The sequence below is a fragment of the Galleria mellonella genome, unplaced genomic scaffold, assembly GCF_026898425.1.
Source record: "Galleria mellonella isolate WM207_F2 unplaced genomic scaffold, CSIRO_AGI_GalMel_v1 utg90, whole genome shotgun sequence".
Lineage (NCBI taxonomy): Eukaryota > Metazoa > Arthropoda > Insecta > Lepidoptera > Pyralidae > Galleria > Galleria mellonella.
In genome coordinates, this window is record NW_026442172.1 from 3,059,990 (window position 1) to 3,075,236 (window position 15,247).

The following is a 15,247-nucleotide window of genomic DNA, read 5'->3' on the forward strand; positions in this document are numbered from 1 at the left end:
ATAAATATCATTTTTGTTATTTTTTTACTTGATCTACCTAGTACTTAATCACATAAATCAATGACTTTACGTAGCTAACCTTATGTAAGTATTATAGTGTTGAAAACCCTAACTTTTACAAAATTTCAGAAAATACTGTAAAGTGATTTTGATTATATATATATATATATATATATATATATATATATATTATTTTAATTTCTTTTTTTATTTATAAAGACACTATCTCTTACTAACACAGGCTCTTTACAGTTATTAGCATAAAAAAGGGAGAAAATAATAAGGTAGAAAAATATACTTAATGTATAAGTTTATTCTTGGCTAGCATCAACATTTTCTGTCTGCAAGCCCTTAATTGAAGCAACGGGTACATAAGTCACAAGGGTGAACAGTTTATGGGCAGAATCTTCATCATCATTACGCCTTCTGGATAGTCGTACTCGAACTCTGAATGGGACATTCCTGAAATATACAAATAAAAACTATATTTATAACTTTATAATTATATAATATTAACAAAATCAATACATATCCTCTATTTTATATAGGTACCGCTGGTTATAAATATATTTTGTGTTTTTTTTTTTATATATTTTTAATTGTGCTTTAATAGCTGGATAGATTTTAATACAATTTTATACACAGAAATTTAATTCTGTATATATAATAAATGAAAATCTTATAAGTTTTTGGATACTAGCTTTTACCAACAACTTCAACAACTCAGTCATGTATGTACACATGAAGAAATGTTAGCAGGATAATAACACCAAGTACAACCGAGAAATGTTAGCAGGATAAATAGTAGACTAAGATTTGACAGCATCAAATTTATAAAAAAGTAAAAAAACAATAGGTAAAAGACAAACTCACTGACATTTATATTTATAATTAATATTTAATAATGTTTAACAAGATGAAAGATTTTTAATGTGGACTGGAAAATATAGGATACTTTTTATAATAATAATTGTGTAACATGCTCATAAGCACAAAGCGATAGAAAACAGTTAATAAAACAAATATTTCAGGGAATACTGTGTCACATATAGTAAAATAAGAACTTTAAGTTCTTCATAGAGGTTATGTTATTACAAACAACCAAAACATTAAGTCTTGTTTATAAATCTATAAATGAAGAGACAAATAATACGTAATTAAAGAATTTAGAAAACTATTACCTGACCCCCTTAGACCAGAGGTATTTGTTTAAACGAGTATCAACGCGAACATCGGGAGTGCCCATTTGTTTTTCTGCAAACTTCCTAATTTCCTTGATGGCTCGTGGAGCACGTTTTTTAAAACCAACTCCATGAAGACGTTTGTGCAAATTAACTGTATATTCACGAGTAACAACTTCATTGATTGCAGATTTGCCTTTCCTCTCTCCTTTAGGTTTAGCCATTGTGTTCTGAAATAGTATAAAAAAGAAGTATAAATATTTATAATAATGAAATCTTTGGACACTGTAGACAATAATATTGTTGAAACGATATAATTTAGATTTTTTGTAATAGGGATATTTTCGGATTTATTCAAGTAAACACACACCTTAGTCTTCTTTTACCGAAAACGACATGAAAAAGAAACGTCATACCATATGTCAAAATTGTCATAAAAATTCAAAAATGACATAGACTAAGAACAGTTGAATTATATTTGAGATCCTTATATAAAAATTGTATATTACAGTATATTAAACCAGAGTTGTCAGAACCAGTTGTAATCTCGAATCAATACAAACCCCAAAATAAACTGAAAAGTTGCAGAAACAAATTCTTTAATTATTTGAAGAAAAATATAAATATTATCAACTCTCTAAAATTATCTTTACAATGAAACAATTAATTCGATATCACACAATTCTTTATTTTTGGAACCAATATGAACAAAATTTCTATTAACTTTAAATAAGACTATTAGAAATTCGTTCTACTTACTGTAACAGAATTGCAAGTACTTTTTTATTAATGGGTGATAATGGAGTGGTAACCCACCCGCGCTATCGGTCTACACCGGCGAGGCACCAGTGAAGGATGATAGGTGAGGATGAAACAGGTTTTTTTTTTTGATGGGTGAAAATGGTATGGTAACCCCGCCTGCGCTAACGGGATACGCTGGCGGAGCACCAGTGAAGGGTGATAGATAAGAATGAAAACAGGCCAGTTAGCCCATCATGCTGAATTCATCGGGAATTAACCATGATAATTTCCAGGGAGAACCGCGAGGAGGTCAACCTGGTTGGGTATATTGCAAGCAATAGGATTCTCAGTCTCCATTACTAACAATCCCTTTCCCCCCAGATGGAACAAGTTATTTACTCCATCGTAATGAATTCAACAAGAATTGTTTACGATGGTTTGCAGGAGGAACCACGTCGAGTTCGAACTAATAGGGCATGTTGCTAGCAATGAAGTTATCAAACTTCATTGCCAATAATCCCTTTCACCCAACTGCAGGTACTAGGTATAGGTATACTTAGTCCATAACCGCGATTTCTCTAACCATAGACTGTCATTCTAAGAAAATTCTAACTCTGATTGTTAGTGTCACTTGTAATGTTATTATTATGTACCACTCTTTATATTACAAAGATTGTCCAATATTAATTATTATCTTAGATTATTATTATCAAATGTATATTTGTGTATAAGAAATACATAAGTTGTTAACCATATTCCGAAATCTTTGGATTATACATATTCTCTATAATCTGTGATGATTACTTGCTCTATGATGAAGTGACTATTATTTTTAATCTGTGGTAATACAAAAGAAAACAAAACGGCGATGTTTTGTTATATCTTCTTAAATAAGTTTCTATAAAGTCCTTTTTTTATCTAAATTTTATGTACCTGAAAGGATATAAGAATGGCAGAAATTTACAAGTTATTATTAACATCAAATGTTATTGCTCAATTTTCTTTAAATTCTACCTAACCTAAACATATTTTGTTTACAGATTGATACACCCTCTCAAGTATTTTAATGATTATATATCCCGAAATATTCGCCCGGACGGAAGAAAATTCACTGAACAGCGTAATATTAAATTAAACGTTAATTCATTAAAAACTGCGGATGCTTCTGCGGTTGTTAAATGTGGAAACACAACTATTGTTTGCGGAATAAAATTAGTAAGTAATTAACACTTGACTATTGTCCTACATTTTTTATTAACTTTCTTTAATTTAAAAATTAAAACTGACTAATCATAATTTCAGGAATTGGCAACACCAAAAGCTGAAGAGCCCAACCAAGGTTTTTTAGTTACAAATGTCGAATTACCAGCACTTTGCTCATCAAAATATAAACCAGGTCCTCCATCAGATCATGCACAAGTTACAAATTGTCTGGTGTCTGATATAATTGTTAACTCGAAATCTGTTGACTTGAAGGACCTTTGTATAGTGCCAGATAAACTGGCATGGGTATTATACTGTGACATGGTCTGCTTGGACAATGATGGTAGTTTAGTAGATGCTTGTATTATAGCATTGATGGCAAGCTTAAAAACATGTATGTACCTATAAATTATATAACCTGATATTTATATATACACAATTGATACTTATAATAATTTATATAGGCTTTACTCGTAAAGTTTTGGGTTGCCTTAGTAATTTTGGACTTGAGAAATTTCAGCATCAGTATCTATAAGGTATACAAACAAATAAATACAATTTGACAATATTTGAGGATATGTTATATATTTTATTTAAGTTATTAATTATTGTACTTATATATGTGTAATTATTAACCAGAAGAGACTATACAAAAGTTGTTTGCTTGGGTACCTCTGTCCCACTCATGATTCAATCTTGAAGCAGTTGTGATAGTATGGCTGTGTTTTGGTTTGAAGGGTGGGTTAAGGCAGTGAATTTACAGAATACAAGGTATTCCTTAGTTCTCAGGAATGACAATGCATGGGGAGTATCATTGGTGAAACAGTATACTCTTTTATGTCTATGGTACTGCTCATGTCTATCCATTACCACTTTTTACCAGGTAGATCGTCAGCTTGTTTACCATTCTAAGTTGCATAAAAAAATTAAAATAAGACTTGTACTGTACAAAATGTATATGGTATAATATAATTCCAATGGTTTTGAGATTTTTTTTTAATTAATCTTTGCTTTTTACACAAACACATTATTTAATTACAGTGTCTCTTCCATCAGTAACATATGATTGTGAAACTGAAGAAATTACTGTCGATGAAAACAATAAAACGCCACTAAAGGTACATGGAATGCCTGTAGCTACAAGTTTTGCAGTTTACAAGGCTTTAGAAAGGTTTGTGTTTTTCTTAAAGTGCTATTACCTACTGTATAGACTATCATAAAGATGTTTCAGAAATTAATGGAACCTAAATTCAGTTAATATACTTAATATATAAAAGTATATGAATCCCAACCATTATACCAAATTAAACACATCTTTTTGGCTATAAAATAAATACATTTTGGCTAAATAATTGTCAAATACATAAGTTGTTGCAGTTTTGTTGTTATCATTTAGAAGTTCTTATTTGTTTCTAAAACAATTTATAATAATTATTTTTTAACTTTACAGTGACATGTTATTAATGGACCCATCAACATATGAAGAAGACATGTGTGGTGGTATTGGAGCCAATTTTGTTGTGTGTTGCAATAATGGATTACTTTGTGGAACACAGAAATTTGGAGGTAGTAATCCTTCAACAGAATGCCAAGAAGAAGCGTTGAAAATGGCTAAACATAGAGTAAAACTTGTTGAACAAGTTATTGAGAAATGTATTAAAAATAATGAGATAGCTATGAGCAGGTAGTTAATATAATCATAAATTAAGTAACCAAATATTCATAAGTATTTTTTATAAGCAATAAAATAATGGCGATATATTCAAAACTTATTGTTTATTATTATAACTAAGATGTTCAGTAGTTGTTTTATTTGCTAAAGTGATTTATTAATAATAATGGAGTCTAGAACCCTATGCCTGTATAGACAATTAAACCAATTGACCTCCACACTGACTCGCCTGGAAGCTATAGTTGGTAAATCCTGTTAAATTTATCATAATTGGCCAACTGACCTTACATCATCCATCTTACTCTTAACTGGTATACTACCAGAATATACCAATAATGCAGGCAAGGTTCACATTCAATTTTTACTCATTGATAAAACCCTAGCTAGTTATCTAGAGTTTTTTCAGGTCCTTTAAGGTAAATTAAAAATCTGTGTTAGGTTAGATGAATTAAAAATGCATATTCTTATTGTCCTTTATGATCTAGGTAGTATCTATATAAGTACTTATCTAGATCTAAACTTTATTTATGAAAGTTAAACTCACAAGACAGGTGCAAGTGCAACACAAAGGGAAAAGGATTGTTACTTATATTTTTAATGGATGATAATGGAACTGCCGTTGAATAATAGGAAATGTCTGCCTGCATAAACAGTTTATGCTGGTGGGGCACCAGAGAGGGGTGATAGATGAGAATAAAAAGGCAGTTCAGATAGCTCATTGTGATGAATACACCTAGAGTTCTGCACGATGGTTTCCAGAGAGCCCACTAGGCGGTCCACCTAACATGGTATATTGCTAGCAATGGGACTAGTAGTTCTCATGATTAACATTAGTGGTTTAGACCGAATTACTATTTAGTAAAATCATTTGAATACGAAAATATATTGCTAATTTAGTGTCATATAAAAGTACAGGTGTCTGGTATGAATGAAAATGCGGATTTTATTTTTTAAAGAATATGTGATCCAGATTTTCGATCGAGTTGTACACACTGTTCAAAACGGAGCCTAGTGTTTTTTGCCACGCGCTGCAATAAACTTGGTTCAATTAAGCTGATTTCTCGACGGATATTTTTCTTTAAAGTCATTAGAGATTGGGGATTGTCATTATAAACCCTCTCTTTGAGGTAGCCCCATAAAAAAATTCATGATCACAAAAAATGCAAAAAAAAGCGACGCTTAATCAAACACTGCAACATCGTGACTGACAAATCCGCACAATTGATAATTCCAACGGCGATACCCTCTCTCCGCACCGTTTATTACTTTTTGAAATAAGCGTTTTTAAAAATATAAATTTGCCACCAAACACCCCGTACTTTTATATAACACTAAATAACTAATTATTCGAAGAACAAAATCATTCTTATTACAATCAGTAAATTATAAATGTGTTTACGGCCCTGGATACTAGTCCTTTAGAGGCTATATTTCATAAATACATATTGATAGCTAATGATTTGACCGAATTTTTCATATAATAATAATAATATTTATTGAATACAAAAATACATGTTACAATTTTGTATTCGTTCCCAAGACTTCACAGTTCACACTAGGATTCCCTATGTCGTGAAGTTTGTTGCACAATGTTTCATCTATTTTTATTTTGGTAATTCTACTGGAATTAATCACGATGGTTTCCAAGGGGAACTACGTTGAGGTCGACCTGATAGGGTATATTGCTAGCGATAGGTCAGTTAGACCCCATTACTAAAAATCCCTTTCCCTACAGATAAATAGGTTTGGTTTGGAGAAGAATATTTCACGTTTGGATAAAAATATAAATTCGCATCTAGCAACCCTACCGCCGAAACCTTTGTTAGACTTGTTTACTAACAAAATCCAGTTCTATCCATAAAATTATAAATATATTTATTCGACTAGACATAATATAACACATTTATATTAATAGAATAAAAGAATTAACAAATTATATTAAAGTTTTAATCAACACATTTGACAATGGTGTCTATTTTGAGACGCCATTTCTCTAAACATATCTCTAATATTAAAATTTCAGCATCAAATCATAACGAAATATTTATTTTGAGACCAATGTCTACTAAATTTTTAATACATTTAAGTTAAAATTATTATAAATTTAGTCTATTATGGTCAAAAAATAGTCATTTCGCGAAACTATCACATTAAAATATTAGAACAAGTAATAGGTTCAGAAAAAGTGTCAGAATCGGCATCCCATTCCCAACGACCAGAAATAGTACAATATAAATTATATTATCTTGTTGCCTTATTATTTTTAGTAAGGCAACATTTGTTTAAAATGTCACCACGTCTCAAAATATCTAGTTATGTTATTGAGGTAATTATATTTATTTGTTTAATATTTGAACATATAAAATTTATAAAAACAATTAATATTTATTATAAATCCTTCAATCTATTACTAGTGTAAATAATTATAACATTGATCGTAGAATTTTATGCTATAACCTTAGACGTCAACATAAAAAAGATGCACTGGTTTATTGAAAATTATTTTACTACTTTCATTTGAATTTTAAATAATTAAGATAATTAAAAATAACGCAGTATTTCATAATTACAGCGATTGTCTAATTTAGACACAAATGAGAGCACAGGATGTCTGTATGGGCTTATGTACGATGGCACTTTACTCGTGATCGGTTTGAGTATAGAATTATTTGAAAATGATAAAAATACATTCAAACAATTGCTTCTGAATCTGCCTGCTGAGATTGAATTATGTGGCGTGGTAAAATTTGGCGAGAGCCTGTCTATGGAATCATCATTAAAAGATATTATACAGGTGAGTACCAACTCAACAGATATAAATAATAGGTACAAACACAATCTTTGTATATATAATAAATAAATAAACCATGAAATGTAAATTGCAAATAAACCAATATTTACAAATTCTGTTTCTTCAAGACAAAATGAAGGTGCTATTTTTTTTTTACAAATATGTCTTTCTTTTATAGACTGATGTAATTCACATTTCCAAGTCACTGATATTGTAATTACTGAATAATAAATCATTAAAATATCCCATTCATAAAATGTATACAGCTAACAAATCTGCCAGGAACAGGATTGAACTGTACAGATTGTATGAGTAAAATATTAGATAACAATATATCTAATATTATTGTTTACTTAATAATATTTTACTAGACAGAGATTAAATCATAACTGCTATTATAATGTGAATTTAATATAATAAAAAAAGTTTTAATGAAGTAAAAATAAACAAAACAATATTTCCAGGAGGTGGACATTACAGATAATCCATTAGTAATTTTAATAAATAAGGACAAAAATATGAAAGCACACTTCTTGGTGCATGATAAATTTGAAGAAACAAAATATGAGGTTGTAAATGCTGAAGAACTGTGGAAACAATTCCTTCATGTGCGATTAAACACAGTCTTGCCATTAAGCTGTGAGGCAACTTTTTCTGGTGTCAAAAATATAATGCAAAACAAAAGAAAAAAGGTAACAATATCTAAATTTATTTTTATATTTTTTTAACATTATTAAATTGGTTTACATCATTATACTTAATTTAAATAAATATTAATATTCAAAATACTATCATTACTTCCTTATTTAGGCCTACTAAAACCTTTGTCAAAGTACTTCTCTGATAATAATATTAACACTGAGTAAATATAAAATTTGTCAATAGATGAAAACCTGCAATGTTATATTAACTTAGGTCTCTTTGAAAGTGCTCTTTGTGTTATATTTTATTTATTATCATTTTGTAACCCAATGTTTCATAGAAATAAAAAAGTTTTATTGATGTTTATCTTCAGTGTCTAGAGCTATTGTTCTAATATTTTTAACATAGTTTGTCTAAAACAAAAAGTACCAGTTCTATCTGGAATAACATTTAGAATAATTTCAGATTGCTTCTGGTCAAGTATCATTTCATATTGATGGAACAGCTGTTTACTTATTTGGTGTGGCATCAGATGTTGGTTTGACTGGTACAAACACCGAAGCAACAATTGGTGAATTAATTGACTCTAAGAATCCTGAACAATTATCTAAAAAGAAAAAACATAATACTAACATTGTTGTAAGTATAATTATTATTTTATAACATATTACAGTGAAACCTGGTTAAGTGAGACATTGAGGGCCTTGTAAATTTGTCTCACTTATAGACATATTCCACTTTCCCAGTGTCTCAGATATCCAGATATAAATAAATATCTGTTTCATTTACAGAGGGTTTCATTACAGGGTAAACACTGTTTAAATTCAGGATATTCTGATAAACATATTTTAGTTTTCCCTGTCATTCAGAACAATGTGATTGAATTTTATTTTTATTCTGAATTATTCTACATAGAGTAGATTTTGGCACATTAAATTTGATACAGACTTCATCGCACATCTTCTCACTTTCATAAATGGATATTAACTTCCATTTTTCACATACTAATAATGATTTGAGACTTTGTTTTGGCATTTTTCTAATAAACATCTCTATGATAGTCAAGCAAACCTAAAACTGAAGGTCTTTGAGGTTCAAAATTAGTTAAGTGCGAAATTTGCAGGTAGAATAAGTAACAAATTTAAATGCATAATAACCCAACATAGAAAAATGATAAATTAATGTTGTCTCAATTACAGAGGTTAGTGCATATAAAATACACTTGCTGTCTCGGTAATAGAGGTAACTATGACTATAAAATTAAATAGATATAGAGGTTTGCTTCTTTCCACTAACAGAGGTAATTCAGTGCACAGTGTTGGGACCTCAGCATGAGTTTTAGTGATGGAGGTTTCTCGTTTATTCAAGTGAACTAATCTCACTGAACCAAGTTTCACTATATTATACTGTATTACATTATTATTAGGGAGCCTGTCTTTACATTAATATTCTTATAGTGAACACAAAATATATCACAAATTTTATATAATTATAATTACAAATAATTTGTATGTTGACAGATCTTTAATATAATTTTTCAGGAAATAGTAAATGTGAACTTAGTAATGAAATCAACAAAAGACATATTATCAGACAAACTTGTAAAAACTGCTGTTAAAATGATGACAACACAGCGTAAACGTAAGTATTTTCTTCAAGGGTAAAATTATTGTATTATTTAAAGTGAATTATTATGCACAATAATCATGCACAAATTGATACCACTTTTAATTTTTAGCTGCATTTTGTATCAGTATGCCATTGCGAGTAGACACCTTGGCTATAATACACCGCAGTACAAAATTACTGGACTTGTACACAGTATTAGTAGAATCAGCCTGTCGCTCACTCCGACTTTTGGAAAGTGTACTTCTAGAGCAACTAGGTTTGTAATTTTTTTTAATATAAGAGTCTTATTATATTGTTAAAATAATTCTGCTTTTACAAAGTTATAACAATAATTTATATGAAATCCTATGTTTTTGAAAACAATGATACAAATACATTTTATCAAGTGTTTTAACTCGGCATTAGCAGAATATTTAACATTTATTCTGACTTTTAAAGTCGAGACTAATGTCGTATGTATTCATTTTCTATATTTATTCTAATAGGCCAAGAGGGTATTGGCGATGGTGCTGGACTTCGTCTACCAGAGACCTACCATTATTTACCACAGGAACTTGGACACTTTATTACAAGAATAGTTCCTAGGGGGATTCCAGATGAAAGTATGGGTGAGTAATATTTACACTGAAACTGGAAATACAGTATAAACTTCATATAATGTCACTCAATTTAACGTCAGACTCACTATAACGTTGAAATTACACAACTTTGGTTGATTTGCCTTGTTTAATAACAATTTGGGTTGCCAACTCTCGAAAGGACCAACCTGGAAGAATTTTATGTTTAAGAATTTTATCGAGAATTTTTAATTTTAAATTTCTATTTATTTTGTTTTTGAGCAACATCTAATATTTATCAGTTTTTCATCACAAAAGTCATAAAAGTTTTTACATGAAAAATCGAAGTTTGTTAGTACTTATAACACTGCTTTTACTAAAGAAATACTCATTCGGTTTCTTTCCTTGCTCCATCATACTATGTGCTCGCATAAAGCATTAGAGACCACAAAGCAAGGGAGTAGCGACGGATGTATTTAATTTTTAGAAAAACCAGAGAAGATATTGCACTCCAGGAAGTCGGGAGATTAACCATTATTACAGGAGTCTCCCAGGCAATCCGGAAGGGTTGGCAACCCTACTTGTTGTACATACATTTTATGTAGCATCACACCCACTCTAAATAACGTCCACAATACGTCATTATAAAGCAAATAATTTTAGCAATTCATAAAGCACACACAAAGTTTCATACTAATACAGCCTGGCTACAACAGCTTCACTTATAGATAAAGAAATTGTAGATTTAATGATAAAAACTTATGAAGAACAAGGCCATGAAGATGAGACTAATGATCCACAGCTTCTACCACCAAGCATTAAACAAGCAATCGAAGCAACGAAAAAATACTATATAATTGGTTATTAAAAAAATATTTTTAATAACCAAGTTGATCCCAAAGTATGCCAAGATATTAATAAAATACATAAGAAAATACAATTAAAATACTGGCATAATAAAAAAAACATTAGACGAAGATATCAGATTTTACGAAATAAACTTCGTTATTTGTATTAATAGCAATGTTTCTTTGTAAATTTTATCTTTATTAAATAATACCTACTATAATAATAAAATAATACTGATGTTTCTTTCTCTTCATATAACGCCATTTATTTATAATGCCAGAAAATACGTAGTCCCTTCAGCATTTCTACATGGAATTTACATTAATATCAAAGGAAAATGTGATAATAAATTTCAAGACTAAATAATGCAATAAAATTATGTAAATTTATTAAATTAAAATCCTTTGTTGCAGAAAAAGAAAGGCGTTTACTTCACGAACAATTAGGGCTACCGCTCACTAAACCTATATTTCGTAGAGGTAACGCATATTCAGGCAATAGTGGAGGTCGGTTATTGAATCCTCACGAAGCAATAGCACCTACGCCGCCAAAACCTGACGTGACGGTAGCATTACTCCGAGGGCGGTATGCTTACTATCACTATATGCAAGACAATTTTAATGATGATGGTTGGGGTTGTGCCTATCGTTCAATGCAAACAATATTTTCATGGTTCAGGTATTATTTTATGCTAATGATATTAAAATTACGAATGTTTTTGATTTTATTTCTCATCTTATTGAAAATTTTCTTTTCAGGTATCAAGGGTATACAACTGTGGAAGTACCAACTCACAGAGAAATCCAACAGTGCCTTGTTAAAATTGGCGATAAGCCATCATCGTTTTTAGGTTCAAAACAATGGATAGGTTCCACAGAAGTCATGTTTTGTCTAGAAACACTTCTCGGTGTGCAATCAAGAATCGTGTTTGCAAATACCGGCGCAGAACTGCAGTTTTATGCTCCTGAATTAGTTCACCATTTCCAAACGCACGGCACCCCTATTATGATAGGTGAGTTATTTTAATATATAGAATAGTCTCACCTAGTTGGGTACAAGTTGAAATCTGGAAATTAATTTATTTTATATACAATAAACACACAATTAATCAGAATTCTTATCACTGAATTACTCGAATAAAAAAAATCACGATTTTAGACGCAAATAAAATGTGTACGGGTATAAGGCTTTTTGAAAAATTTTATTATATTAAATTGAACTTGCTGCTTATTTTTCTAGATGACAAATTTTAATCAATACGTGTCATGTATTGCATTAGTATGAAGAGGTTAAAAAAGAATTTTCTAAACTACTAATCTGTAGCCCCATACCTCCTATCCCTCCTCTACAAAAAATATCGAAATTTCAAAAATAATAAGGGTTACTCACAAAAGAATGAGACAACGCGTTTTATTCTTATACATTCAAAAAAGAAAATGTATGTATTTATAAAATCTTTTGCATTAAATTAAGGGGGCTGCTTTCGACAAATTAAACCAATTTTTGGAAAGATATGTCATGTACGTAGATAAATCAGCTTATATTCTTAAAGGTTCGTCCAAAGAATGTTCAGGAGTAAGATAAATAGAAAGTATTTTTCATACACACTAAGATCAATAATTAATTATATTTCTTATCATATATAACAATAATCCAATAAAGATATGAACTTATAGGTGAAGGAAGAACTCGTACGTGTTTCATTAATACCATTTTCTCTTTATAGGTGGTGGAGTGTTGGCGCATACAATTTTAGGAGTCGAATATAACTCTGTTTCAAATGAGACACGGTATCTAATCCTGGACCCACACTACACAGGTGCCGAAGATCTTACTGTAGTTATTAACAAAGGCTGGTGTGGTTGGAAAAACTCTGATTTTTGGAATAAAGCTGCTCATTATAACTTATGCCTACCACAAACTAAACCAACTATATGAATCTTTATTCTGTGAACTTTGCAACTATATCTGATATTAATTTTAAATAATTTTATGTATATTGTTATTATTTACGTTTAATAATATACTTAGCACTGCTCTCAAAATGTTTTTCCCCATAAGTTGATTCGCCAACATTCGTATCGAGCTGTGATAACTGACTTTATAAAGCCTGTCAATTCCACTAACTGCATTTGCGAATTTTGCACCTTATTAATTTATATATATTTTTTACACTGTAACTGTAAGAGTGAGTAAAGGAACTTTTTATTATTTAAATTGTAATTCGAATTTAATTAACTTGCTTAGTTGTCGATATGCAATTTAACAAAAATAATCTGTATCAAATAGATACTTGCCAAGTCTAAATCTTGAAGCTAAATGGGAGAATGACCTCGTAGTTAGCTGTATTTGAAAGACGGTTGATTAGTATATAATATCGGTAACGGTTTAAAGATTATTTTATAATTCTGAAAAAAAAAATAACAATAAAAATGCTTGTCTCTTTTAAAGAATAAAAGCGATATATATAGTTGAAATTGTTATTTTTTTAAATAATTAACTGATTGTCCCACCATTGAATAATTTGTCTAGTTCAACGTAAATTGTAGGTGTTGAGAATAGAAATAGATAAAAACGGTACCTGGATTGGGAAGACGTCAAAACAGATTTTTTTTATTGTTAGGGAGGCAAACGAGCAAACGATAAATAATGGTATGGGTTTAAACTTCAGTTGCTTGGTATTTTATTTAATCACATAAAAATATTAATAGGTTTTCTATAACAATTATCTACTACTAATAAATGCAAAATGTAATCATAATAATAAAGGAAACGTGATAGCTTTAAACTATAAAGATAAACAGCACTATAATCATTAGAGAAAACTCTGTGACACTTGTGATACCCCTTATGCATTGACATTAATTGCTGAGGAATAATGGCTATATCCTGTTCAAGTGGTTATTTAAGTAGATATAGGTGCATTATTCAGATTTTAAATATATATATTTTTACCACGTTACGTTATATTCTTTAAAAGAGACAATTATCTAGAAAATAGGTATATTAAAAAATAATAAGTTTTGTTGTATTATTTTCCCTAAATAAACGATCCGACAAAATTTCCACTAATGTTTTTAATGTATATTTCTTTTTCTTTCCTATACTATTGCATGTCTATATTTAAACTATTATCTGATCTATTATTATCTATGAATACAATGAAACATCAAATAAACTTGCACTGATTCGAATTGTGTTTGTAATACTTAACATATTTTATTGTTATGACAAAATATATTTGAAAGATGTAAGCTAAAAAGAATGTGTTATATTTTGTACCAATTAAATTATAATTACGATTATATACTTTAATTTAACCTTAAAAACCTTTAAATGCTGTCGCGGGTCAAACATACGTATACGTATGTACAGTGAGTGTAAAAAGTATTCGTACACCTAGGGTTATAATAAAAAAAATACGAATTTGATAGACTTTCCTCTATTTATTTAATTTAAATCAATACTGTTAAATAGTTTAACATTCCCGCACTTTGTTTATGATAATTTTTGTTTTAAAAAAAAAAAAATTATACAACATAAAAATATTTTTATGTTAACTAAGCAAATAATGACAAACAAAAAGTATTCGTACATTCATGCTTTTTTAAATGAAATTCTGTATAAATCATTTATTCAATCGAATTTTTCATATGCCTACAATGCCAAGGTAATTTTTAATACGTAGGTATAGATATTAGACGTTTTAGTTGCACTCGTGACAAGTATAGACGTGTTTAGTTACAAAAATGGGTCGTAAAGCAAAAGAAACGAGTGAAGAGGAGAGAAAAATAATTATTAATTTGCATAATCAATGCAAATCATTATGTGAAATTGCAAAATTTGTCAATAGACCACGTTCAACCGTACAGACTGTAATTGATTGGTTTTCTATTACTAAAACACTAAAAAACAAACCCAGAGGTGGGGCGTCCATCAAAAATCACGCCTCGATTGGATCGGAAAATTTTAAATTGTGTAA

The 15,247-nt window shown here is 29.7% G+C and overlaps 3 protein-coding genes across 3 annotated transcripts; 2 read left to right on the forward strand and 1 right to left on the reverse strand.

Annotated features, from left to right (window-relative positions):
- Positions 1–293: 293 nt before the first annotated feature.
- Positions 294–1,707, reverse strand: LOC113523487 (60S ribosomal protein L31). Its single transcript, XM_026909469.3, has 3 exons — positions 1,552–1,707; positions 1,182–1,411; positions 294–462 (listed from the first exon to the last, which is right to left on the reverse strand). Exons 2-3 carry the CDS (start codon positions 1,403–1,405, stop codon positions 312–314), a joined length of 375 nt encoding a protein of 124 aa, XP_026765270.1. The 5' UTR covers positions 1,406–1,411; positions 1,552–1,707; the 3' UTR covers positions 294–311.
- A 1,030-nt stretch (positions 1,708–2,737) lies between these two features.
- LOC113523370 (exosome complex component RRP43-like) lies at positions 2,738–4,925 on the forward strand. The gene is made up of 5 exons (XM_026909317.3): positions 2,738–2,888; positions 2,963–3,137; positions 3,225–3,519; positions 4,167–4,296; positions 4,576–4,925. The coding sequence occupies exons 1-5, from the start codon at positions 2,872–2,874 to the stop codon at positions 4,811–4,813; spliced, it is 855 nt and encodes a 284-aa protein (XP_026765118.1). The 5' UTR covers positions 2,738–2,871; the 3' UTR covers positions 4,814–4,925.
- Positions 4,926–7,018: 2,093 nt separating this feature from the next.
- LOC113523369 (probable Ufm1-specific protease 2) lies at positions 7,019–14,567 on the forward strand. Its single transcript, XM_026909316.3, has 10 exons — positions 7,019–7,123; positions 7,370–7,591; positions 8,053–8,280; positions 8,696–8,869; positions 9,772–9,871; positions 9,969–10,115; positions 10,345–10,467; positions 11,679–11,943; positions 12,024–12,277; positions 12,992–14,567. Exons 1-10 carry the CDS (start codon positions 7,085–7,087, stop codon positions 13,201–13,203), a joined length of 1,764 nt encoding a protein of 587 aa, XP_026765117.2. The 5' UTR covers positions 7,019–7,084; the 3' UTR covers positions 13,204–14,567.
- The last annotated feature ends 680 nt before the right edge of the window (positions 14,568–15,247 follow it).